At 55.4% G+C, this 25,248-nt stretch overlaps 1 protein-coding gene across 2 annotated transcripts; it reads right to left on the reverse strand.

Annotated features, from left to right (window-relative positions):
* Positions 1–4,160: 4,160 nt before the first annotated feature.
* On the reverse strand, positions 4,161–25,206 carry NTRK1 (neurotrophic receptor tyrosine kinase 1). 2 transcript variants are annotated; one of them, XM_003308515.6, is made up of 17 exons: positions 24,847–25,206; positions 21,570–21,644; positions 21,199–21,270; positions 19,019–19,087; positions 17,751–17,896; positions 17,353–17,495; positions 14,228–14,360; positions 12,047–12,373; positions 11,606–11,623; positions 11,380–11,435; positions 10,998–11,100; positions 10,340–10,486; positions 9,794–9,924; positions 9,434–9,606; positions 6,644–6,884; positions 5,850–6,008; positions 4,161–4,554 (listed from the first exon to the last, which is right to left on the reverse strand). In XM_003308515.6, the coding sequence occupies exons 1-17, from the start codon at positions 25,134–25,136 to the stop codon at positions 4,369–4,371; spliced, it is 2,469 nt and encodes an 822-aa protein (XP_003308563.1). In that variant the 5' UTR covers positions 25,137–25,206; the 3' UTR covers positions 4,161–4,368. The 2 variants fall into 2 exon arrangements, with proteins under 2 accessions (XP_003308563.1, XP_001145942.2); XM_001145942.7 differs by lacking the exon at positions 11,606–11,623 and having other exon boundaries at positions 24,847–25,205.
* Positions 25,207–25,248: the final 42 nt, after the last annotated feature.

The raw sequence follows: 25,248 nt of genomic DNA on the forward strand, positions 1-25,248 counted from the left end.
AGGATTTGTGCCCTCGGAAGCACCCTTCAAGGGTACAAAGGTCCCTGTCCAATCCCAGAGGGCTGCCCAGAGGCCGTGAGCTGAGAGAGAAATTCTCACTAGGGAAAATCAGGGAGTAGGAGAAGAGTAAACGAGGGACACGGGGCAGGGGAGGCTGGAGGCTCTTCCTACATCAGGGCCTTCTGGATCAGCGCAGGGACCTGGAGCCCACGGGGTGTCAGAGGGAGGGAGAAGGCCCTTCCTCACCTCACACTCTCTGCAGCCTGGCAAGTCCCCTGCAGCTAGAGGGAGTGGTTGGGATCAGGGAATAAGAGCTTCTCTTCTGCAAGCACTATCCCTTCAAAACATACAACCTGCCTCACCTCCACATACCAGGGCTAGGGCCTGGGCTGGCAGGATAGAGAGGAGGAGGAAGAATAGGGAGGGAAAGAAGGAGGGGGAGAGAGTGTTTTTACATAGCAGCTACTAAGGCCAGACCCTACAGGGAGAGCTTTCCACATGGGACTTGTTTAAACCTCATAACAATGCTGTGAGGTTATTGCTATTATTATCCTCATTTTGCAGAGGAGGAGACTAAAGTACAGAAAGGTTGAGTAACTTGCCCAATGTCACACAGCTGGTAAGTGGCACAACCAGATTCCAGAATCTAGAGGCTTAAGCACCAGGAAACATAGCCCTTTAAGAAGAGGAATGGGGCCCAGTTCAGTAGGCGGTGGGTTCAAGAGCCTCTCGTCCCCAGGGCTGGACTAGAAGCAGGGCTCATGAAAAGCGCATGGCCTCTGAGGCTCTGCTTCTGTGGCTCTTGGGTTCTGTCCTGTATCTCAGGCTCTCTGCCTTCTTCTCTGTTCCCTGCACATGCAGGGCTGAGTCTCTGCATGCATCTGGGTTGCCTCTCCTCTCTGCCCCTCCTTGCCCCACCGTGTGGGCTCCTCCTGCAGCTCTGGCCTGTCTTGTCTGTCTTTCCTGCCTCCAGATCTCCATCCTGCCCACCACTCCAGAGCCACTGCTGCTCAAACTTTCCATCTTAGCACGGGAGTCCATCAGCGCTGGGGTGGGAGACAGAGAGAGACAGTCTGGGAGGGTACTGTTGCTTAGAGCAGTGGGGCCACCTCACTCCCCAGCATCCCAGGGGTGCCTGAGTCGCCTGGCAGTTCAGTAAGCAGCGGGCTGAAAGTCTGGATTCCTGGGTCCTGGCTCCTACCAGAAGAATCCCCCTCCCCTACCCCTGCTGGGCAGCTTGTCCAACGCTGCTTCAGGAATTTGGCAAGACAGGCTCTCTCCAGCTCGTACTTAGAAAGGCCAGGGCCTCTGTCGTCTGGAATTCTCTCTAGGTTCTGTCTTTGGCCTGGGGATGCAAGGGGCCACAGGCTGGGTCACTCTCCACCAAGGCTGTCCTAGCACTCTGCCTGTCCTTTTCCTGGAAACCTGGACAGATGCTCTGCTCTCCTGTCAGGAAGCCAGCCCCTGTGGGAGCAGGGCAGGAAGGAGGCAGAGGCTCCTTAGGAAGGCTGAGAGCGTTGAGGGTGGCTTGCACCCCTTCGTTCTTTAGAGACCCCATCCCAGTGCTGGAGGCCCCTGGGGAGCCCCACTGGTCTCTGCACCGCTGAGTCTTTCCTTCTAGAGTAAATGCGGAGGAGCTGGCAGAGGCTTGCTTAGACGGGAGAGTTCCAGCTTCTTTCTTCAGTGCTGGGTGTTCCTGAGGTGCCCACGACCCTTTCTGAGCCCCTGTCTTTCAACCAAGACAGCCCTCTCTGAAAAGGAAGGGGCCTGGGCCAGGTTGGGGGGAACCCAAATGTCCGATCTTTACAGCTTCAGGTTGTTGTCCTGGTCCCAGCCCCCCACGGGGTCCTTGGGGCCCCATTCCATCGATCCCCCAGCAGCTATCCATCTCAGCTGGTGCTCAGCCCCTGGGGTATGTCAGGGCGGGGGCAGCTAATGGACTTGGCACAGCCAGGAGGTAATTAACAGGGAGGGGGCAAGGGCCACAGCGAGGTGGAGGGGGGCACTGTTAATGACAGCAGAATCCAGTGATTGAGGAGGGGGCTCTGTGTCTGTGTATGTGTGTGCATGTGTGTGCGTGTGTCTGTGTTTGCACATGTGTGTCTAGGCCGTGTGGGGGTAGGCCAGGTTCCCTGTTGATGTGCACACCTATCTGTATATCAGTGAAGGGGAGGGAATGGGGTGCTTTCAGGGGAGGGAAATATGGATGCAAGCCCCCTCCTCACCAGTCAAGACAAAGCCCAGGTCCAGATCACCTGAAGGGATTGGAGTGCCAGGCTCCAGCTCCCGCTCCCAGATCAATGAAAGATATTCAGTTCCTTCTCCCATGCTCTCCCGGAATCTCCCTTCCCTGTCCAAGCCTTATTCCCAGAATCCCTCACCTCACCTGCCCAGCTTTTCCAGCAATACTTCTGGTTATGGTTTAAGAGCCTCTGATGTCCCCACATCTGAGGCCTGATAACCTTGAAAATGGTTCACATGCCCTGGCAGCTCCCTCGTGCTACCTGACCTCCAAACCAGCTCTTTAGTGATGCCCCTATCCTGCTCTCTATGGGGCAAACCTCAGGTCCCCTCCTGTCTCTACCCACAGAGCCTCCACGTCTGGGTGTCCCATCCTCTCCTAGCCCCTGCAGAGAGGCTCAAAGGGCACAGGTGAGGGGGTGAGTGAGGTAGAAAGCCCCCTGGGGAGTCCATGATGTCCTCCCAGACTTCCTCTGATTGAGCCACTGCCGTACCTGTGTCTGTTTGCAGCGCTGGTCTCACCCTCTCCCTCCATGTGTGTCCGGCTATGTCTGTGTGTCTGTCTCCATCTTTCTCTCTATCTGCATGTCTCAATCTTTATATCTCCCTCTGCAGTCTCTCTCAATGTCACTATGTCTGTATGTCCTGTCCCTGTCTCTCTCTCTGCACTGTCTCTCCCTCTGCATCTGTCCCTGGGCTCACCTGTTGGATCTGATCCCCCAACTCGGCATCCCTCACCATGTTCCCAAGCCCTTTCCTCCCGATGGCTCCATCTGCTTTAAGTGCCCTCCCTCATAGGGGTGATGCGGCACCAGCCCCACCCATACCCGGCAGGAGAGGAAGGCCTGTGAACTTGGCCCTTAGGGACCAACCACACACACACACCCCAATCCCCCCATCGATCAGCCTGCAGCCCTGGGTCAGTCCTCCATTAGCACTAACCAGCCTGGACAAGAGGCAGACACACCACAGGGCTAGGCCTAGGGGTGATAAGACACAGATTGAATCATGGGAGTGGGGGTGGGGTGGGACTGGCACCCAGGGACATGAGACAGCCATGTGATTAGCCCTGAGGAGCCATGGGAAGCTTGCATTATTGCAGGAACTGGACAGGTGATTGGAAGTGATAGGGCTGAGGGTGGCGGGGAAGCTGCTCCTCCCTGGCTCTGGGTGGAATGCAAGCCTTTGGGTTAGGGAAGGTGAAGACAGGGCCAGGTGCCCTGACATGATGGGACCCAGTCTCAGTGCTGCTGACAGAGCCTCAGACCACTCAGTTAAGGCCAGTCGTGTTCCAAGGGACAGAGGACAGGAGAGACCTCACCTACTCCCTTGGACAGAATGGGACAGGGAGATGGCTTTGTCCTTAGGAAATAGCCTCTTTACACAGTACCTGGCCTCCAGATGCTAATCAAAGCACCTAGAGCTAAGAAGAGTAACAGAGGGGCAGGAACAAGGGGTCCTGCCTCCATCAATCCTTAGTCCAGCTCCCTCCCTTTCCTGCCCCCCCCACCCCCCCCACACACGTTTCTCTCTCATCTGCTGCTGCGTGCTTGCTCTGTCCTGGACACACCAATACAAGGAAGACACCCCATCAACGCTCCCATCCTACCAGTACATCTAACTTCCACCCCTTCCACTGTAGCCCAGCCTTCCTGAACATGAACTACAAAGATTGACAGTTAGGCTCTCAAGGTCTAGGAAGTTTGACCAGAGGCTGCCTCACCAGCAGATGAGCCAGGTGACCATGGGAATGGGATCCAAACTATAGTCAAAGGTGAGAGTGACAGGTCCATGGAGTAGGGGTAGGCAGCTGAGGGGAACCTGAGTGGGGGAAGATCCCAGAGAGCTGTCCCCCTACCTGAATCCCAATGCCTCCCTCCTGGAACGACGTCATCCCAATAATTGGCAAGAGACACAGCCAAGGGATAATAAATATAATTGCTATGACGGGACCTTGCCTAGAGAAGCAGGAACATCCTCTACTCCCAGCCCCCACCTGTCCCCTCCCACATGCTGAGGGTGAATTAGATACTTTGAGATCATCCTGGGGCTGCTGGGAGCTATGGGGGATGCTGAGGGCAGGCCCCAGTATTCCGGCTAACCACTCCCAGCCCCTGGGCCGGCCCCCTAGCCCAGGACATCCAGGTAGACAGGAGGTGCCTGGGCCAGGGCTTGCAGCCGGGCGTGCACATCCTTGATGCTGTGGCGTTGCTGGGGCTCCCGCTGCCAGCAGCCCCGCATGATGGCGTAGACCTCTGGTGGGCAGGCACGTGGCCGCTCCAACTCACGTCCCTGCGTGATGCAGTCGATTGCCTGGGGCCACCGGAGAGACAGAGGAGAAAGTACACTAAGCTGGGGGCAAGAGAGTGAGGCCAGTCCCAGTGCCCTCACTGAGGCTCCCAAGGCAGCTCACACTACTCGTCTGGGCTTCTTAGCTGCTAATAACCCGAATGGACACAGTCAACCCCAAGATTCATTTCTGCTCTGACACTGAGAAGTGAGAAGGATTAAGGCTCAACTCTGGGAAGCTTAGGCTGGGGTAGGATTGCTTCCAGAAAACTGGGATCAGATCCTAAGAAGACTTGCCAGGTGGGTTGAGGAAGGGGAGGGGCTGAGGTATTTATCAATCCATCAGTTTAGTGTTGGGGGCTGAAAGGAGGAGGAGAAGGGCCCTCTGACTCTCAGCTCCAGAGAGAGAAAAGAAAATAGAGCAGAATTGCAGTTAAAGGGCTTGAAAAATAGCTGGCTTTCATTTTAAAGAAGAGGGCAATCCTTACTTCTCCCTTCTATGGATACCACTCTGTGGGACTAGCTCTCCCAAAAAGAAACTGCAGCAAGAAAGATCAAAGTTAGACTCTAGGAAGAACTGCTAAAGCAGCCAAGGAATCCAAAGGAGAAAGGGTGGCAGGGAGTGATTGGAGAAGGGGCCTGGAGCCTCTTTTCCCCTTCTTCCCCCCTCCCTATTAGAGGACTTGGGTTATGGGCGGCACTAATTCCATTTCTTCTCTCAGTGCTTGAGAAAATTAAAATCTATAACCCTCTCCCCCACCCCACCAGCCTCCGGGGAGCAGACTGCATTAGGAGGAGAAATGGAAACTGACAACTGCGAGCCAAGCAGGGGGTGGGGGCAGCTGCTCTGGGAGACAGAACACCTGGGGCCTGCTCTGGCTGTGGCCAGCTAGGAGGGCAGGGGGAGGGGGTAGGACTGTCCTTCTGACAGTCTAACCTCCAGCCGTCCTGCTGCAGTGTTGGGCCTTCTTGTGCTGGGTTCCTCTTCCCGTGCTGGTCCCTTCTACTCTGATAATTCCTGCTTAGGTCTATAAAATGCAGCTAGGGATGGGGGTCTGGGCTCCTTGTACAAAGCACTTTGAGGTTCCCCCACGGGCCAACTGGGCCTGGGCTTAGGACAGTAGGTAAAGGCAAGAATAAGGGAGGAAGAGAAGAACAGGGCCAGGGTGGAGGGGACACTGTGTGGGCACGGCGCTGGAAAGGGCCCCCCAACAGGCTGTGGCAGAGGGGCAGAAGGGGAACCGAGTTCCCTGAAAAAGGAACCTAAAGGGGCATGGGAGGGGGAGGCCAGCAAGGGGTGACCACGGGCCGGGGCTGACCTCCGTGTTGGAGAGCTGGTACCAGGGCTGCTTGCCGTAGGTGAAGATCTCCCAGAGCACCACGCCGAAGCTCCACACGTCGCTCTCGGTGGTGAACTTACGGTACAGGATGCTCTCGGGCGGCATCCAGCGAATGGGCAGCATGGTGCGGCCTCCCACCTGCCACGGGCGGGCACTGCATCAATTCCAGGGGCGCCTGGGACAGCCCGTCAAGGCACAGCCTGCCCCAGCCCCATCATTAAAAATAAATACACAAGCTCGGTGGTTCACGCCTGTAATCCCAGCACTTTGGGAGGCCGAGGTGGGCAATCACGAGGTCAGGAGATCGAGACCATCCTGGCCAACATGGTGAAACCCCATCTCTACTAAAAATACAAAAATTAGTTGGGCGTGACGGCGCGTGCCTGTAATCCCAGCTACTCGGGAGGCTGAAGCAGGAGAATCGCTTGAACCAGGGAGTCGGAGGTTGCAGTGAGCCGAGATCGTGCCACTGCACTCCAGCCTGGCAACAGAGTGAGACGCCGTCTCAAAAAAATAAATTAAATAAATAAATAAACAAACACTAGTGGCTCTCAGGTCTAAGAGGCAAAAACCGAAGGTACTGTTTCCGTCTGGGATAGCGAAGGAGACAGAGCCCCCTCCACCAGGAGCCGAGGAGGTAGGTTGAAAACCAGAGCCAGTGAATCTCAAACCCATGCAGCCATCCTAGCAAGGGCAGGCTCTCAGTGGTCTTGGGATCCAGGGTGTCTACAGTTTGGATGCAGGGGAAGGCGTTGGGGACAAAGGACCCTTACACGGTAATAGTCGGTGCTGTAGATATCCCTGCTCATGCCAAAATCACCAATCTTGACCACCAGTCCCTGGCCCACTAGACAGTTGCGTGTGGCCAGGTCCCGGTGCACAAAATGCAGACCCGCCAGGTACACCATCCCCGCAGCGACCTGGCTAGCCACGGCCAGCAGCTGCCCCAGACCCAGGGGGCCTGGAGCCACATCCTCCCCACCAGCCAGCAGCTTGGCATCAGGCCCATGGGATCTGTGAACAAGAAAAGGAGAAGGGATAGGCTGGGAGGATAGAACTCCCAGGAGCCTGAGGAAGGCGATCCCCAGCAGCCGCGTGTGATGGGAGAGGAGACTGGGGGCCTGGAAGTGGAGGATTGAGAGAACAGTAGAGGCAGCTGTCCAGAGGGGTGGGATGGAGGAGCGGAACAGGTGTGCCCACCTCCAGGGCTCCCACCAGAGACAGCCCATGGTTCCCACATCCATGCCTTCCTCTCTGGCAGCTCCTTGAACTCCAGATGCCCACTGGCCCCTACATCCCTTGCCATAGGCATGTCAGACTCAGCCCTTGCCAATTGGAGCTCGGTGTCTTTCCCCAAGCTTGCCCCTGCCTCAGGGAAGGGACCCTTCCCACCCAGGCAGACCCTGAAACCAGGGAGTCCTTGATTGTCCTGTCTCTCTCCCCTCTGCCGTCAGTGTCCAGCCATTCCTACGGGGTCTTCTTTCCTTTCGAAGGTGTCCAGGATGCCCGCCTTCTCCCCAGAGTGAGCACTCGGGTCAGTCCTAGTCACTCATCCATATTCCCCGATGTTCCTTCTCCTGAACCTTTGCCTGAACTGATCACTTTGCCAAAAATGCCCTCTCCTACTAGCCAATCTTCTCCTCATTTGTTTAGTTGAGGCATTTGTTAAACATTTCCAGTGTGCCAAGCACTGGGGCTACAGTGCAGAGTATGATGCAGATAAGCAGGTCGTGGCAGTGCAGTGTGAGGGGCACCTGGCAGACACCACGGGTGGGAATGGAAAAAGCCAGGGAAGGCTTCCTAGAGGAAGGGACACCTAAACTGAGACTCAAGTCCTGAAGCCACTCGAAGGGAGCTGAGGCAGGGAGGGGTAGAGTTTGTGTGTCTGTCTCCATCTTTCTATGGAGGGAGGGAGGCCCAATGCCCCAGGCAGAGGGAACTGGAAGTACAAAGGCCTGGAGGGGAGAAGGAACAGATGTTCTCTCCTAGGGGAAGTCTTCCAGACTCATCTCTGAGCATTAATGATTCCCTCCGTTGATTCCCCCAGTGTTCCATCCAGCAGTTAGAGCCTCGTCTCCCACAGCCTGGGCCCCAGATGCTGGTATCTCCCTAGCCTGTGTCCCCAAGACCAGCACTGAGCCTATGCCATGTCTGGGAGCAAAGAGATAGGCTCCTCCCTGGCCTTCTTGGGCTCCTCTGTGCCGATCCTCCTCCACACTCAACCTTGGGTCTGGCCTCGCCTCCTGCTCCACACCCTGCATGGGCTCCCTCCTGGTCCACAGGATAAGCCCAAGACTCAGGGGTCTCTCCTAGCTGAGTCCTGCAGCCTGACTGCATGAATGACCCATCACTCCCAAAGGGATGTTTGGGGACCAGATCATGACCATCAACTGGACAACCATACAGCGCTTGCTCATCCAGAACCACAGCCCCCACACTGTCCCTCTTACTGGTGAGGAAAGTGAGGTCAGAGAGGAAAGCTACTTGGCAAAGAAGGCTCAGCTCATAAGTGGCAGCTGATTCCAAACCCTGCTCTTCTCCCTGCCTTGCAAACACTGCCCCATCCTCCCGGGGGTGATCTCATCAGAGAAAGACTAGACCGAGGGAACATGTTACCATCACATCAGGGGCTGAGAGTAGGGGCTCTGCCTGGGGCCACATCACCCCTGGGCCATTCACTACCTGTGTGCCCTTGGGCAAGTCACTGAACCTCTCTAAGCCTTATCTGTGAAACAGGCACATTTCTCAAAGTTATTAAAATTATCAGCACTAATAGATAAATATATCAGAGTTGTTCTGTCCAAAGCCAAAGAAATGAATTTTTTGTAACTTGCTTCAAGTGTAAATTGCAATATATGCTTGGAGGCCATAAAAAATAAATACATATTTATATTACTGTACAAGATATATATGTGCCAGCACATAGAACCATACTAAGAACAAATTGTAGAGCCAGGTGCAGTGGTGTGCACCTGTAGTCCCAGCTACTGGGGAGGCTAAGGCGGGAGAATTGCTTGAGCCCAGGAATTTGAGGCTGCAGTGAGCTATTATTGCAACACCGTTGCACTCCAGCCTAGGCAACAGAGCAAGACCCCAACTCTAAAACAATAACAGTAATAAATACATTTTTAAAAATAAAAAATTATAAATTATAAAGTATATAACATAGCACCTGGAACATAGAAGGTGCCTGATAAATGTTCGTTACTGTCATTGTTATTGTCGTTATCTAAACTGCTACCCTTACAGGCCTGGCCTTTGTGTGCCACACACAAATGCACATACACCCTCTGCAAAGCCCACCCACCCCAAAGTTTTAGCTCACGGCCTTTGCCATCGCAACCTCCCTGACTACTGACACTTGTCCTTTGCAAGAGTCACCCCTACGTTCACACATCTGCCTCCTCTACCATCTCAGAGCTCCTTGGGGACGGGAATGTGCCTTCCTGATCTTTCTTGGTGTCTCCCCTTGGTTTGAAAGACAAGCAGGGATGTCTATGGGGAAGGGAAGACGGGGCCCAGAGCCAGGGGCCGGGGCCAGCGCTGAGGCCAGGTGCTGGTACCGGAGGAAGCGGTTGAGGTCCCCATGCCGCATATACTCAAAGACCATGAGCAGGGGGCGGCCCTCGGTGCAGACGCCGAAGAAGCGCACAATGTGCTGGTGCTGCAGCATGGTGAGCAGCTCAGCCTCACGCTGGAAGTCCTGCCGAGCACTCTCAGACACCTCCTTCAGTGCCTGGATGGAAGCGGCAGGGACAGGACTGAGTGGGGGCCGAGCCCTCACTGCTGTTCCTCCAGGGCAGCCCGCCCACTCCAGTATCCAGCCATGTCAGCCCTCTGCATCTTCCCCCACTCTGTCCTGATGTGATGGAGCTCCTGGGGGTGGGACCCAGGCCAGCAGTACCCCCCGGGCAGGGTCTCACCTTGACAGCCACCAGCATCTTGTCCTGCTCAGGCAGGAGGTTGTGGCACTCAGCAAGGAAGACCTTCCCAAAGGCGCCCTCCCCCAGCTCCCACTTGAGCACGATGTCCCGGCGCTTGATGTGGTGAACACCTGAGGGGGCTTGCAGGGTCAGACGGTAGCCCCAGGCTTGGGAGGGCTGGGGTTGTAGCGGGGACTGTCTTGGCAGGGCTGTGTGCTGCACAAGGCTGCCCAGACAAGGGACTGCATGGGGGCTAAAATTCAACCTGCACCCCTTCACCAAGCCCCATGTCATAGTGTGGGGCTGCATCTGCCCAGAGAGGACATGGTGTGGGCTAGCTGTGACTCTGGGCAGGGGCTGCAGCTAAGAGCCAGGCTGGACTCAGCCTGAGAAGAATATGACAGGGCCTATGGCTGGAATAGGGCTGGGGAGGGGTGGGAGAAAGGGAGGGATCGTTCAGGCCTAGGGGCTTCTACACACACACACACACACACACACACACACACACACACTCGCCCCTGCCCTTGACCCAGCATAGCCCCTCACAGGCATCACTGAAGTATTGTGGGTTCTCGATGATGTGGCCTTGGAGCCCAGAGCCTTTGCCCTCGGTGGGGGACAGGGAGCTGCCACCCAATGTCATGAAATGCAGGGACATGGCCAGCCCATCCTCTGGAGCCAGCACAGCCGGGCCTAGAGAGGAGACACAGCCGCATGGAGGGGTTTGCCCACACCTTGGCCCTGCCCACCCTTGCCTGCAGGATGCCTGGTCACCCCCACCTTGTAACTTGCAGGGGAGAGACTGAGGAGTTAGGGAGCGAGACAGCAGGCAGGGGGAAGGGGGCACCACCGCTTCTCCCTGTGCTGGCTCCTGTCCCACCCCTGGCCCCATGGGCACCAAAGAACTCCCCCTCCACCCCCACAGAGCCCAGACCTCCCAGACCCACTTAACGCTTGACTACAATCCAGCCACCAATTAGCAGCTGCCGCCTCTGAAACTACCCCAGCACCAGCCCGACACACGCTCCCACACACACTCACACTCACAAGCCTCACAGCCAGGCCTTCATTTATACCCCAAACACACTCACACGCCCTGGAACTCCCATGTGCACAGCTCCCCAGACAGAGACAGAGTCAGGAAGAGCCAGTAGGAAACAAAGCCAGGAGAACAGACAGACAGCCCTCTGCAGCCCCGACTCACGGTTGATCCCAAACTTGTTTCTCCGTCCACATTTGTTGAGCACAAGGAGCAGCGTAGAAAGGAAGAGGCAGGCAAAGACAGCCAGGCCCACAGCCACCGAGATCTGGTCGGGGGCAGGGGTAGTTAGATCCAGGGGCTCCTCCTGTACTCTCAGAGCCTCCTGTAGCAAGCCATTTTTTCATCCTGCGTGGGAGCCCGGAGCCAGGTCTCCAGACCTGCCTCATCCTCCCCTGGGGACCCCTGCAGTGGCTGTGCGGGTGGCCGTCAGAGCTCAGGCCAGATGGTAGTGATCTCCCTGCTCTGACCAGAAATGACATGCAGATGAGCCTCTACCCAGCCTCGTGGTCCCAAAGTCTGCACAAGCTTCTACTTCCTATCTCACCCCAAAAGGTGTTTCGTCCTTCTTCTCCACCGGGTCTCCAGATGTGCTGTTAGTGTCTGTAGGGACACAGGGCAGGAGGGGTGAGCCTTGGCGCACACTGTAGCCTCCAGTAACCCCCCAACCCTGGCCCCAGCTGCTCTCTCAGGGATCAGTTCAGCTGTACCCTCTGCCCCAGCCTCAGCTCCAGAGACCAGGCAGAACCTGCCCTCCACCTTGGGCTACTCACCCACCGGCGAGAAGGAGACTGCAGCAGGAGGGAGGAGAGAAAGCAGTCAGAGGGAGGAGAGAAAGCAGTCAGAGGGAGGAGGAAAGCAGTGAGTCCCCTGCCTACTCTGGGACTCATTCCTTCATGGGACGAGGGGGGATGGAGGTGGGCTGCTGGGCCTCAAGGAAGAAGATGCATGTGACCCTTTTCCAGCTGGGCCGTGATGCCCTGCTGCATGGCTGTCTCCTCAGCCAGCCTACAAGGACGGAATAGCTCAGGAGTTCAGGAGTCCTGGCTTGGGGAGAGGGTAAGGAGGCCAGAACAGCTGGACACCAGGACTCCAGACGCTTTTCTGTCCCGAACCAGGCACTCCAATTTCTGGGGTCAGGGCTATAGCAGGAAGTTGGCTCTAACCCAGGAGGAGCCCAGGAGTGGGGGCAGGGTTCAGGATGGCCCTCGCACCAGGGATGGGGTCCTCGGGGTTGAACTCGAAAGGGTTGTCCATGAAGGCAGCCATGATGGAGGCGGAGGCCTGGCCGAAGGGGTTGGCAGCCAGAAGCGTGTAGTTGCCGTTGTTGACGTGGGTGGGCTGGTTGAGGCGCAGACACCCGTGCCGCACGGTCTCATTGGCTGCCGGCTCCAGGAACTCAGTGAAGATGAAGCTGGTCTCATTGAGCACGGAGCCATTGAAGAGCCAGCGCAGAGACGGTGCCGGCTGCCCATCCACAGAGAAGGGGATGCACCAGTGGTGCATCTCCACCGCCGTGTGCAGCTGCACACTGGCCGGGACTGTGGGCCAGAAAGAGCAACAGCAGGAGGTCAGGGCGCAGCTGGAGGGAGCCTGGCACACACCCGTCAAGTCCAGGGGCAAAGCGAGTAGAACCCGAAATCAAAGGGCAGGCCTGGGAGAAACAGGTCAGCAGGCCCTGGGAAATTCACCAAGGAGAGATGTTTTGAAGAAAGTCGACAATACATTTTAAATAAATCAGGCAGCAGGCATATAAAATTTAGAGGCTTAAAGAACATAAGTGGTGGGCCATAAATAAGTCACGGCCCCACAGGAGTGAGGTATCAGCTTATGACAATTAAACATGGAGTCTTTGGGGTAAGGAATCTAGAAGCAGTCAGTGTAACCAAGCTGAAGAAGATGGGTCGGGGGCCTAACAATCAAACCAGCCAAAAATATATACAGTTAAATTTTTGGGGAAAAGCCAGGCACAGTGACTTGCTCCTGTAATCCCAGCTACTCAGGGGGCTGAGGTGGGAGGATCACTTGAGGCCAGGAGTTCAAGGCTGCAGTGAGTTATGATCCCAAAGCATTCCAGCCTGGGCAACAGGCTGAGACCCCATCTCTTCAAAAACACACACACACACACACACACACACTTTTTGAAAAAAGATATGGGTTTGAAATAGACCCAATCTGGGCCAGGCACGGTGGCTCACGCCTGTAATCCCAACACTTTGGGAGGCCGAGGTGGGCGGATCACGAGGTCAGGAGATCGAGACCATCCTGGCTAACACGGTGAAACCCTGTCTCCACTAAAAAAATACAAAAAATTAGCTGGGCATGGTGGAGGGCGCCTGTAGTCCCAGATACTCAGGAGGCTGAAGCAGGAGAATGGCGTGAACCTGGGAGGCGGAGCTTGCAGTGAGCCGAGATTGCGCCACTGCACTCCAGCCTGGGTGACAGAGCGAGACTCCATCTCAAAAAAAAAAAAAAAGAAATACACCCAAACTGGTAAAAGTAAAAGCCCCTCAATGATAGAAAAAAAGTGTATGTATGCATAAATAAATATATATATATATAATATAGCATTCATACATAGGAATACTATTTAGCAATGAATTGCATGAGCTACATATAGCAACTCCCATTAACATGAATGAATCTTATAAATATAATGTTGAATGAAAGAAACCAGATACGAAATAATACACACAGTATGATTCCATTTATATAATGTACAAGAACAGGCAAAACTAAATGATACCGATAGGAAAGCATATTTGAGAAAAATTATTTTTAAAAGCAAGGAAATGGTTATCCTGACAAAAGTCAACATGAGATGGGAGAGTGGGATGGGATTCCGAACAGGGAGAGGTGTTGTGTGGTGGGGGGTCTTCCGTGATGCTGGTAAGAGTAATTATTGTTTAAAGTATATATATTTTTTGCACATTTCTATGTATATTTCACAATAAAAGAAGAAAACTGATGTAAAGTAGAAGATTTAATATAATTTGTTGGCCGATCTAGAGAAATTAGGCAGCGAGCGTAAAGAGGAACTCAGGAGAATTTCCTCTTTTGAAACTAGGATGCGGGGAGAAGGACCCGATGAGGGACGGGCATGAAAAAATACTTCGGAGCAGTGGGAACAGCCGGGCATCTGGCGTTGAGGGCCTCAGGTAGCAAGGCTCAGGCAGGGGGCCAGAAAGAAATCCATCTCCGTCCCTCTGGCCTTGACAAGACCCCAGGACTTCCCCCGAAGGATCAGGTTTTCATGGGAATCTGGAAACAGCTGGGAGGGAGCAGCTGTGGAGACACACATCCCACCCTTTCCTCCAGCCCCCCACCCTACATCCTCTTTTGAGGGAAGAAGAGATGAGTAGGGGGTGGGTTCAGGAGCTGCCACTGAGACTCACAGGAGACGTTGACCTGAACAGAGACCTCTGCCCGGCCCACATCGTTCTCTGCCCAGCACGTCACGTTCTTCCTGTTGAGGTCACTGGTGACATTGGCCAGGGTCAGCCCCAGGGATGGCAGACCCCCAGATTTCTAGATCAGGAAAGAGAGGGGGGAATAAGAAGGAGCTTTAGCCAGCTTGGGGCTGGGGCTGAAGTCTTTGGAGAGCCCCTCTGGCTCCAGATGGAAAGGAGAGGAGGGCTGGGAGGGAAGAGAAGGGAGAGAGGGGTGAGAGAGAATGTAGCAGAGAATGGCCTTCCTCCTTTAGGTTTGCTCATTGACTATCTCCTGGATCACATTTTTTTTTATTTTGTGTTTTATTTTTGTAGCGACAGGGTCTTACTGTCCTGCCCAGGCTGGTCTTAAACAGGGCCTCAAGCAATCCTCCCACCTCAGCCTCCCAAAGTATTGGGATTACAGGCGTGAGCCACTGCACCCAGCCTGGATCACATATTTAATTATCTGAAAAATCTAAAATATAACCAGTAGCCTCAAAATAGGCACAAAATATCCCAAACTGAAACTAAAACCAGCCATCTGAGCAGCTAAACAGATGTCACGCATCCCAAGTACCAAATTTGTACACAGCTCGTTGGAGACCCCACTAGGACCTCACTGCCTATTCATTCCTGTTTCACACACAGTTCTAACAAACTGAGTCTCAGCCCAAGGAAGATCAGAAACAAAGAGATGGTGCAAATAGCACAGCGGCAGTTAGAAACAACAGCAGCGGCATCGCCTCCTGCAGCAGATGAGGACCATGGGTGAGGTTAGACAGGCAAAGTGACTTGATTCTGAATCATCGTCAGGATTGAATCAGATCTAGTTTCTCTTCCTAGGAAACCGTGGATTTGTCATGTGTAAGTTACATGATCTTACGACAATTCTTCATCTTGCTGAACTATGGGTTTTTTGTTTGTTTTGTAAGCTGAAGAGGTGGACAAATTATCTTCTGACATTTTAGGAAGTGATTTTTCACAAAATGAAAATAATGAAGTGGTGGATAAATCTCATTTATCCGAAAACTTCATAAATGTGGAATCCTCTGACCACATGCCAGAGGAGGTATGGTTTCCCCAGGCTTCCACTGGAATATGTGAGTTCAAAGCTTCCAGTAGAGTTTCCAGCCTTTTGTGCAAGATCTGGGTTCCAGCCACTTCGAGGGGAAGCCCTGCCCTGCCCTCTGCTTCCCTTGGCTGTCCCATCCCCTCCAATTACTGTGGGGCCAATAACTCTTCCCCTTGAGCTGGTCTGCCACCCCTTATCCTCCTAACTGAGGGAGAGCAGCCTCTCTTCTCCTCCATTTAACCCATTTAGGGTGCAATATTTTTTTAAGAGATAGGGTCTTGCTTTGTTGCCCAGGCTGGTCTCAAACTGCTGGTCTCAAGTGATTATCCCTCCTTGGCCTCCCAAAGTGCTGGGATTACAGGTATGGGCCACTGTGCCCAGTAGGGAGTGACTTTTGTATAGGTAGTTTCTAGAAAACACAGATGGTAGCAAACATGTAAGTCTCCCAACGAGAAAGCAAATCCTGGAATCACCCCAAACAGAGTTGATCTAAGGTCTCTCCATGCAGGGGTATGGCCTCTGCCTGGTCCCCTTTCTTTTACTCACTCTAGGCAGCTTTGCTCTCTGGAGCAGGGAGGAACTGCTCAGTGGCTAGTTGTCCCTCCACCATGTCTAAAGCCCCCTGCTCAGCGCCCCAGTGGCACCTCCCTCAACATGGTTCCAGGGGCCTCCAGCAATTCTGGGGTGGACTCTCCCACCAAAGTGAAGGCTCCCCAACTAAACACCATGCTCCCAGCCCCCTAGGCACACATTCCTGGTCCCTGCATATCCACTCCTCCTGCCCAGGTGGAGCCAAGCCAGCTTTTTGGGTGGGCACAGCCCATTGTCAGCTGCTGTTGACCTCGTCCACAAGGCCGACTGAGTTACCTGTGGCTACTCCCATCTGCCCATCACCAGCCTAAGGACAAAGAGTAAGGCCTGGGAAGATGTCCAAAGGCATGTCTGGATGACAGAGATAGAGGCCAGAGAACGCCCAGGGGCAGGCAGGACATCAGAAGGCCATCATGTCCACCTTCTCAGCTTACAGATAAGAAAACCAAAGTGCAGGCAGATTAAGGGATTTTTCTGAAAGTCATTCCCAGAATTAATTAGTGAGAGAGCTGGAGCCAGACATACGCCTCCCTTACTAAGACGTTCATCACGTGCGCAAGAGGATGCTTCTTCCAGAATCTCCAGAAAAAAGACCACGATACCCCCGAGAACTCATCCCGGATGCAGTACAACTGATATTGTGCCTCCTCCCTGGGTCCCAGTTTCCTTATATAGAAAAGTGATCTGCCGGGCACAGTGGCTCTCGCCTGTAATCCCAGCACTTTGGGAGGCCGAGGTGGGTGGATCACGAGGTCAGGAGTTTGAGACCAGCGTGGCCAACGTAGTGAAACCCCGTCTCTACTAAAAATACAAAAATTAGCTGGGCATGGTGACACGTGCCTATACTCCCAGCTACTCGGGAGGCTGAGGCAGGAGAATCGCAGAATCGCTTGAACCCGAGAGGCGGAGGTTGCGGTGAGTCAAGATCGTGCCACTGCACTCCAGCCTGGGCAACAGAGCGAAACTCCATAAAAGAAAGGAAGGAAGGAAGGAAGGAAGGAAGGAAGGAAGGAAGGAAGGAAGGAAGGAAGGAAGGAAGGAAGGAAGGAAGGAAGGAGAGAGAAAAGTGATGTACGGGAGGGATGGTCTGTTGGGTTCCTCTCAGCTCCAACATGTAAGGTTTCTGTGACCCTCTCCCTTGCAGCCAACACCATGTTCCCAGAAAGGGGTTCTAAGTCCTGGGGCTTCAAGTGTAGCCTGGGGTCCCTGCTGGGTCCGTGCCCACCCTGAGGGTGTGTGCGTGCCCTGGGCTGCCCCAGAGCATAGGCCTGAGCCCTGTGGGTCTAAACCATCTCTGTCTGTCCCTCAACCTCAGTGTGCTCCTTATTCGTTGTCTCTTTCCTCCACAGTGTGTCTCTCTTTCCCCATCTTTGTCCCCTGTGCTCTGCCTGGACCTCTTGGGGGCTGCCAGCGAAGGTCTTCTCACCATCACTGTGGCTGACTGCTCCAGCTCTGTGAGGATCCAGCCGGCCTGCTCCAGGCCCCGCCCCTCCACCTGGCACCGCAGCAGCACGTCGTCCCCCACATCCACCGAGGCATTGGGCACCTGGACCTTCAGCGTGGGCACACCTGGCCACCCAGGATGCCCGAGGGCCAAGGGGTGTTAGAGCTGGGAGTGGCCCCAGAACTCTACTGCGGGGCTGCTCCTTCCCCCACCCTCCTCAATGACCCGGAGCCCAGGCGATGTCACCCCAGGCAGTTTCCCCCAGCCTTTGCCAATGCCCGTTCCCCAGGCCTTTTCAGTGCTTGCTCAGTGCCCTCTCCCTCAGGCAGGTAGGTCTCTTCCCCAGCCCCCTTACACCACCTCCCTCACCCGGCACCTACCACAGCTGGCATTGGGCATGTGGGCCAGGGGCCCTTGCCCATGACACTGCAGCTTCTGTTCAGGCACTCCGCCCAGTCCCTCCTCCTCCCAGCGCTGTAGCCAGCGCAGGGCACAAGAACAGTGCAGAGGGTTCCCCGACAGGACCCTGGGGGGCATGGGGGACACCAACAGAGTCAAGGAAAGGGCCTGAGGGATCACAGGGGATAAGAGGGAGCAGTTAGGCAGCAGGGAGGACCGTCTACAGGTGAAAGGGAGGACACAGAGGTCTTTCTCTCTGACTCCAGTAACAGGATGTTATTCAAAGAAATAGGCCATTGGGAGGCCGAGGCGGGCGGATCACGAGGTCAGGAGATCGAGACCATCCTGGCTAACACGGTGAAACCCCGTCTCTACTAAAAATGCAAAAACTTAGCCAGGCATGGTGGCGGGCACCTGTAGTCCCACCTACTCAGGAGGCTGAGGCAGGAGAATGGCGTGAACCCAGGAGGCGGAGCTTGCAGTGAGCCGAGATGAGGTTGTGCCACTGCACTCCAGCCTGGGTGACAGAGCGAGACTCCGTCTCATAAAAAAAAAAGAAAAGAAAAGAAAAGAAAGAAAGAAAAGAAAAGAAATAAGCCAGGCGCAGTGACTCACACCTGTTATCCCGGCACTTTGGGAGGCCGAGGCGGAGGATGGCTTGAGCCCAGGAGTTCAAGATCAGCCTGGGCAACATGGCAATACCCCAACTCTACAAAAAGAAAAAATAATGTAAAAATGAAAGAAATCTAATGCAGAAAGTGGAAGACAAGACAGCTGATGTCTGAGGGATGCATGGGGCTCCCTCACCCCAGGCTCCCCAGGATGAGAAACCAGGCAAGGGCTCTCAGCATGGTGACAAGGAGGGAAGGGCACAGCCCCCCAGAGTGACCCAGAGGCCTTAAGTGCCCACCAGGTACACATGGACCCCTGCTGCCCCACTCACCCCTGTGCAGGGTGCCCTGGGAATGTGGGCAGATGTGCCTTGGACACACAGTGGGCCTGTAATCTGCTCAGCCAGGCCCAGCACACACACAGTCATCCAGGCCAGCTCCCCAGGGCAGTAGCCCCCTTAAAGGGTAGTCCTGCAGCCCCTGCTTTGATGGGGGTTTCACTGGCATGCACATGGTCCCCAAAGAGACCCCCCAGCAGTGTCACACAGACACAGTGACCCAATGTCATCCGACAGACCCAAGTGCACACAGGCACACACACACTTGGTGCTCTTGCCCCTGGAAGCGCCCCCACTCACAGTTCCTGTAAGGAGAGGCCCTGCACAGTTTTCCAGGAGAGAGACTCCAGAGCGTTGAAGGAGAGATTCCTGCGGGTGTGGAGACACAGCAAGACAGACCCCTTGAGTGACCCGACCTCACTCTGACCCAGAATGAGGGAGGGGAGGAGCCAAGAAAGAAGTTGACATCTGGCTCCCCCGCCCCGGCCTAGGCAACCAGAACCAGCCCTGGAAGGCAGTGTGTGTAGATGGTGGGGTGGGGGGTGGGGGGACTTTCTGAGTCCCACTCCTTTCCCTGGGACAACAAGGGTTAACCCCACTTAACCCCCTCTCCAGACCCCAGGGAGGGGGATCTGAGGGAACAGCCGCTCCTCCCTCCCCCACTGCTTTGGCCCCAGCTGGCAAAGTGCTGAGGCCACAGCTGGGGGAAGGGCTCCATCTGTGCTCCCCTCCCTACAGAGCCCAGGACGGGGCCAGAGGAAGAGGGGGAGGGTTGAGGCTGCCACTCCCTTGCCCCTACCTGACCACAAGGAACTCCACGCACTTCCTCAGGTCCCCTCCTCCTCCTCCTTCCGGGCCCTCCTCAGGGACTAAAAGGTCAGGCAGGAAAGGACCCACACCCCCACACCCCCAGCCCCCTCGTTGTACCGATGGAAAAAGTGAGCCCAGCAGGGGCCCGGCTCCAGGCCACACAGGAAAATGATGTAGGAGCCCCAGTGCCCTGTGCCCTGTGCCAGGCTGCCGCTGCTGGGACCCTCTGCCTCTGAGGGGCCTATCCTGACCCCTCTTCTTTCCTAGCCAACCTAGAATTTGTGGTGGCTGGGCGGGAGAAGTACCACCACATAGGGACCAAAGACACAACCCACTCTAGAGCCAGATAGAGCAGGTGTAAGTTCTATCCTGCCACTTATAGCTGTGTGACCTCAGTCCAGAAACTCAACCTCTCTGATTCTCAGAATTCTCATCTATGAAATGGGGACGAGAACAGTCTCTCTCTCACCAGGTTGATTGTGAAGATTCATTGACATAAGTATCGTGAAGTGTCATTGAGCACGTTTTTAACTGAAGCCCCGGTGCATAGACGGTGATATGACATCACTTTATTTTGCTTTGTTAAATTGCTGGACACAGCAGAGTTTAGAGGAGCCCGCATAACTCCATGAGTGTCAGCCCCACCATCCTTCCCATCTCTCTGCCTGCTCATGTTAGGGGACAGGGGAGCTGAACTCCTGCCCTCAGAAGGCCAGGGAGGGGCTGCCAGGGACTCTGATGGTCTCTCCTGCCCATCCCATGACCCTCTCTGTCCTACAGCAGGGGTCCCCAATTCCCAGGCCACAGATGGGTAATAGTGCCACTATTCTCCAGCCTGAGCAACAGCGGGAGACCCTGACTCTTAAAAACTAAATTAAAGAAAAAGAGAAGGACAGCAAGGAAGAGGGGCTATAAACAGGGCAAATATGTGGTCTCTTAGGAACCGGGCCACACAGCAGGAGGTGAGCAGCGGTGAGTGAGCATTACCGCCTGAGCTCCGCCTCCTGTCATATCAATGGCAGCATTAGATTCTGTGAACTACTGCGCACGTGAGGGATCTAGGTTGTGTGCTCCTTTTGAGAATCTAACTAATGCCTCATAATCTGAGGTGGAACAGTTTCATCCTGAAATCATCCTCTCCTCCCGCACCATCCGTGGTAAAATTGTCTTCCATGAAATCAGTCTCTGGTGCCAAAAAAGTTGGGGTCCACTGCTCTACAGGAGGGATAGTTATGACTCCCAGGAATGAGGAGGGTGACAAGTGGCAGACCTAACACCCCAGCTCCCAGGATGTCCTAGGGGCCAAGTCAATGAGTCCCTGGGAAATGGAGTCCCAGCCAGAACCCAGGAGTCCTGCTCCTGCCGCTTGCTCCCTTTGCACTGGTGTGTATCTGAGCCCTGGGAAGAAAGATAGGGCAGGCACCTATGAGAAGTGTCCTTGCAGCATGGACCATGGAAGTGAGATGGCAAGGAGGACCTCTAGCTGTCAGGGGCGAGAGCATGCCATCCCTGAGGGAGATGGGAGGAAGCCCCAGGAGAATGGTGAGGTGACTTCCCTGACCAGGCTTGGGCCCTCCTCGCAATCATTCCCCGGGGACAGCCAAGCCCATTAGCAGCCCAAGTCTGGGTGTCCTCCCCAACTCCCACTGCCCAGCACTGGCCACACTCACAGGCGACTGAGCCGAGGAGTGAAATGGAAGGCATCTGGCGCCACGAAACGGAGACCACTCTTCACGATGGTGCTGGGGAGGGGTGCAGGAGGATCAGTCCCCAGGTCTCAGCTACTCTGGGCCCCTGGCCCTCCCTGCCCATCCCAGCCTCCCAGTCCCCTGTGCTGAACCCCTACCCCTCCTCAGGCCCCTCATTGTTTCCTCAACTACTCTAGACCCCTCAAAGCCCTGAGCTTCCTGACTTCTCCCAGTCCCTCAGTGCTCAGCCTCTCAGGTCCTCCCAGGCCCTCGGATGCTTGAGCCCTCCCTGACCTTCTGGTCTCCCCCAGGCCCATGCTGAGCTCCACACCCACAGTCCCCATTTCCCTCACAGGTTTCTCAGCTCCCCCAGGCCCCTCAGATCACGGAGCTCCAGATGCTGCAGATGCTGCTGGTTCTCGATGTAGCTGTGGGGAGAGCGGATGGGAGTCACAGGGCTCAGGCCCACACTTGAGTTCCCATGCCCACCCACCTACTCCCTCACAATACACATGCACATGCCACATGCACACGCATATGCACCTGTTCAGACCTGCATACACACTTACACAGGCGTGCACACACAAATGCATACATGTGCACAGAGACGCACCTCAAGTCACACATGCACATGTGTGTGCATGAACACACAAGCGCACACACGTATGGATCCCCACACCCTCACACATATGCACATTCTCACATACCTCTTGCACACATGCACACACCCAGGTATGCACATGCGCACACACAGAGGCATAAGCATCTGCACAGATGACGCCATGCACCTGCACATGTGCCTGCAGGAACACGCTCACCCATGGACACACAGAAACAAAGCTCACATCCATCTCTCACGTGCACACACACAAGTCCATTCTCAGATTGGTGTTCTCCTTTTATATCAGGCATCCCCGGCACACACTCATCAGTGGGAGGTTGTACTGAAACACTTGCTACTACAAAAGGCCAAGGCTTATCCCTGCCACTGCCCCACCCAGCACAGATGAAGCCTGTGCTCATGCAAATGTGTGTTCCCAAACGTGCCCGCCCAAGGGCCACTGCCCGGTCTCACCTGTACTACACACACACACAGACATACACACACACACACACAAACATCTCTGCACCCCCATAGCCTCTGGCCCCTCTTCACACCCAAGCAGCAACCCCTACTCCACCAAAACCTCCCCTACCATCTTTTCAGCAGATTAAGCAAGAGTCTTACAGGCTATCAGTTAGGGACCCCAAGGAGGGACCCAGGAAAGAGGAGAGGAGCAATGAGAGGAGGCAGTCAGAGTGTCGAGGAGGGGAGAAGAGGCACAGACTGGCTGACTTACACAGCAAGAGAGAGAGGGAGAGAGACAGAAAGATGGAAAGGCTCAACGAGGAGGGTGGGGGCAGAAGGGCAGAAAAACAAAGAGAGAGTGAAACAGAGACACTGAAAGAGAAACTGACAGGAAGAGGTCAGAGAAATAGTGACAGGCAAGAAGGAAGACAGATAAGGGGAGGGAGACAGACAGATAAGGACAGAGAGCTACAGAAAGCGAGATAGACAAGAAAGAAAGAAGAATGAGTAGGCATTCGGGGCTAGGGGACAGCTGACGCCCTGGGGCCTGCCTAGCTGCTGGATCCGACATACCAGGGAGTTCCTGAGAACTCGGCTGCCCTGTAGTGACATGTTAGTGTGCCCCCCCCACCCCAACAATACACATGCCAGGGGCCCCTGACTCACTGCCGGTTCTCAGAACTCTCCCCTTCTACCCTCTAACTTTCCCTAACTTATAGGAACCAGGACCAGCCTAAGTGACCCCTCCCTTCCTCCTTTCCTCCCTTCCCAGCCTTGGCCCCACCAGGACAGCCAGGATCAGGTCCTAAGTTTCCCTGTGGACTTAGTAGAGGCCTATAAAGTAACCTCCACTGACTCCGAGGGAGGCCAAGTCCCTATTCTACCCACCCCCCAGCCCCTGCCCAGAGGGTTTCAAGCTGTAGGGACCCAGGGAGGGGGTGAGAATGCAGTGGGCTGGCAGGGTGTGTGGGAGCTGTCAGGCCAGCGTGCTCAAAGCTGCCTCAAAGCTGCCTCATTCGTTTGGATTCATAATCAATCTGTCTATTCGAGTCCATTATCTCCTCGTTAGCTCTGCGGGTGAGGGAGGAGGGAGGGGGCTGTGCAGGCAGTGGGGAGGGGGGTGTCAGGCTGCAGCCCCACCCAGGGGGACATCTCAGCTCACCACCCTACATGCTTCCTCGTCCCCAGTTCTGGCCTGTCCACTCCCCTACCACTCCCATCCCTACCCTGCTGGACCCACTTGGGGCTTGGAAAGAGTTGGGAAACACGAGCCCTGATGGGGAGCACTCAGGAGTCTGGACCCCAATCTGAAGGCCCAGGGTGATGAGAGAACTGGACTAGGACTGGCAACCTGTCTCTCATGCCCCCTCCCATCATGCAGAGACCTAGGCCTAGACCAAGACAAGGCCATCTCCTCTACTCCTGGTCTCCCTAGAGCTATTAGAGAGAGAGATTGAGTGCCTTCCCGTTAATTACCATGAGATACCCAAGGAACTCAGTGCCAATTACTGCAAGCTGCTCAAGTAACTTCCAGACAGTGATGATCCTCACCTCGGATACCTTCCAGCCCATCACAGCACAAGGCCAAGGTTCCTTGTCCACCCTCGAAACCCCAGGCCACAGGAGGAGGATTTTCTAGCAGTTCCTCCCCTCTTCTAGATGTCTTGCTGGCCATGATAGCCATATGTAATATTCAAGTATTTTCCAGCCATCACCATATGATGCCTGAGTACCTCCAGGCCAGTCATTACCGCATACTCCCATAGGTTTCACCAGCTGCTAAAAAGTACTTGAGTATTTTGTAACCAATTCCTGCAGAATGTCAGAGTCCTGCAGAATGCTGAAGATTCCCCCCAGCTTCATGTACCAAAGGGAGGAGGGTCTCTCAGCAAGGGCCCTGACTCCCCGCCCCAGGTAGAGAGACAAGGTTGGAGAGGGAGATGGGAGTGGGGAGAGAAAATCCAGGAGGGGGTTCCATTTCCCAGATCCAAATCAACGGGTTCTGGGGGAAGGAATGGTAAAAATGGAAAGAGGAGAGCTCAACCACTCAGCTCCTCACCGCCTCCCACCAATGCCAGCCAGCTCAATCCCCAATTCCAGAAGAAAAGCTAGGGTTGCCTCCTCATAACAAGAAAGTGGGCGGGGGCTGGCTTGCCCCTAGAAAAGGAAAAAGGCAGTAAGGGTGACAAACTGGGGACTTCTCTGCTGGTAACCATCCTTCTCTGTGGGACAGAGCAGGGGCTTCTGGCTGAGCTCCAGAAAGCGCCTTCTAGACGGCTAGGCTCTCTCAGACCTGGTCCACGGAGATTCCCCCTTCGATCTCCCTGAAGCCGGCGGCCCATATGCCCTGAACACTAGGGGACATCCAGGCACTGACCATAAAGCTTGCTAGGGCAGCGGCGGCTGCGGAGGAACGCCCGGGCAGCGCCGAAGGCTGCGTGGTGCCAGCCTTCCGCCGTGCTCGCCCTGCCTGACCAGCAAACAAGCAGCGAGTCCGCGCCCTCGGGGCACTGCAATGCCTGCCTGTCCCCGCGCCCCCCCACCGCCCGCCGGACACTCACAGCTCAGTCAGGTTCTCTGCGCCGGGCAGGTGGTGGAGGCTATCCAGGGCCCCATCCCGGGTGCATCGCAGTCCCGAGGAGCCGTGGGGGCAGCAGGCATCGGGGCAGGGTGCGGCGCCCGCAGATGCCAGTATCAGCCAAGCCAGCAGGCTGCCCGGCCCCGCAGCCCAGCTGTGCCAGCCAAGCTGCCCGCGCCGTCCGCCTCGCAGCATCGCGGCGGCGCCCGCCTCGCTCAGGCGGGGCAGCCGTCTGTGCGCTCCCAGCTGCAGCTGCCAGGCCTCCCGCGACATGTGCGCTGGGCGGTGTTAAAGACCCAGCCGCCAGGAAAGGGCGGAGCCAGCGGCCCCCGCCCGGCCCCGCCTTGCCCCTCTTCTCCACCCCCTTGCCTACTCTCTGACGCCC

The sequence above is a fragment of the Pan troglodytes genome, chromosome 1, assembly GCF_028858775.2.
Source record: "Pan troglodytes isolate AG18354 chromosome 1, NHGRI_mPanTro3-v2.0_pri, whole genome shotgun sequence".
In the NCBI taxonomy this organism is placed as follows: domain Eukaryota; kingdom Metazoa; phylum Chordata; class Mammalia; order Primates; family Hominidae; genus Pan; species Pan troglodytes.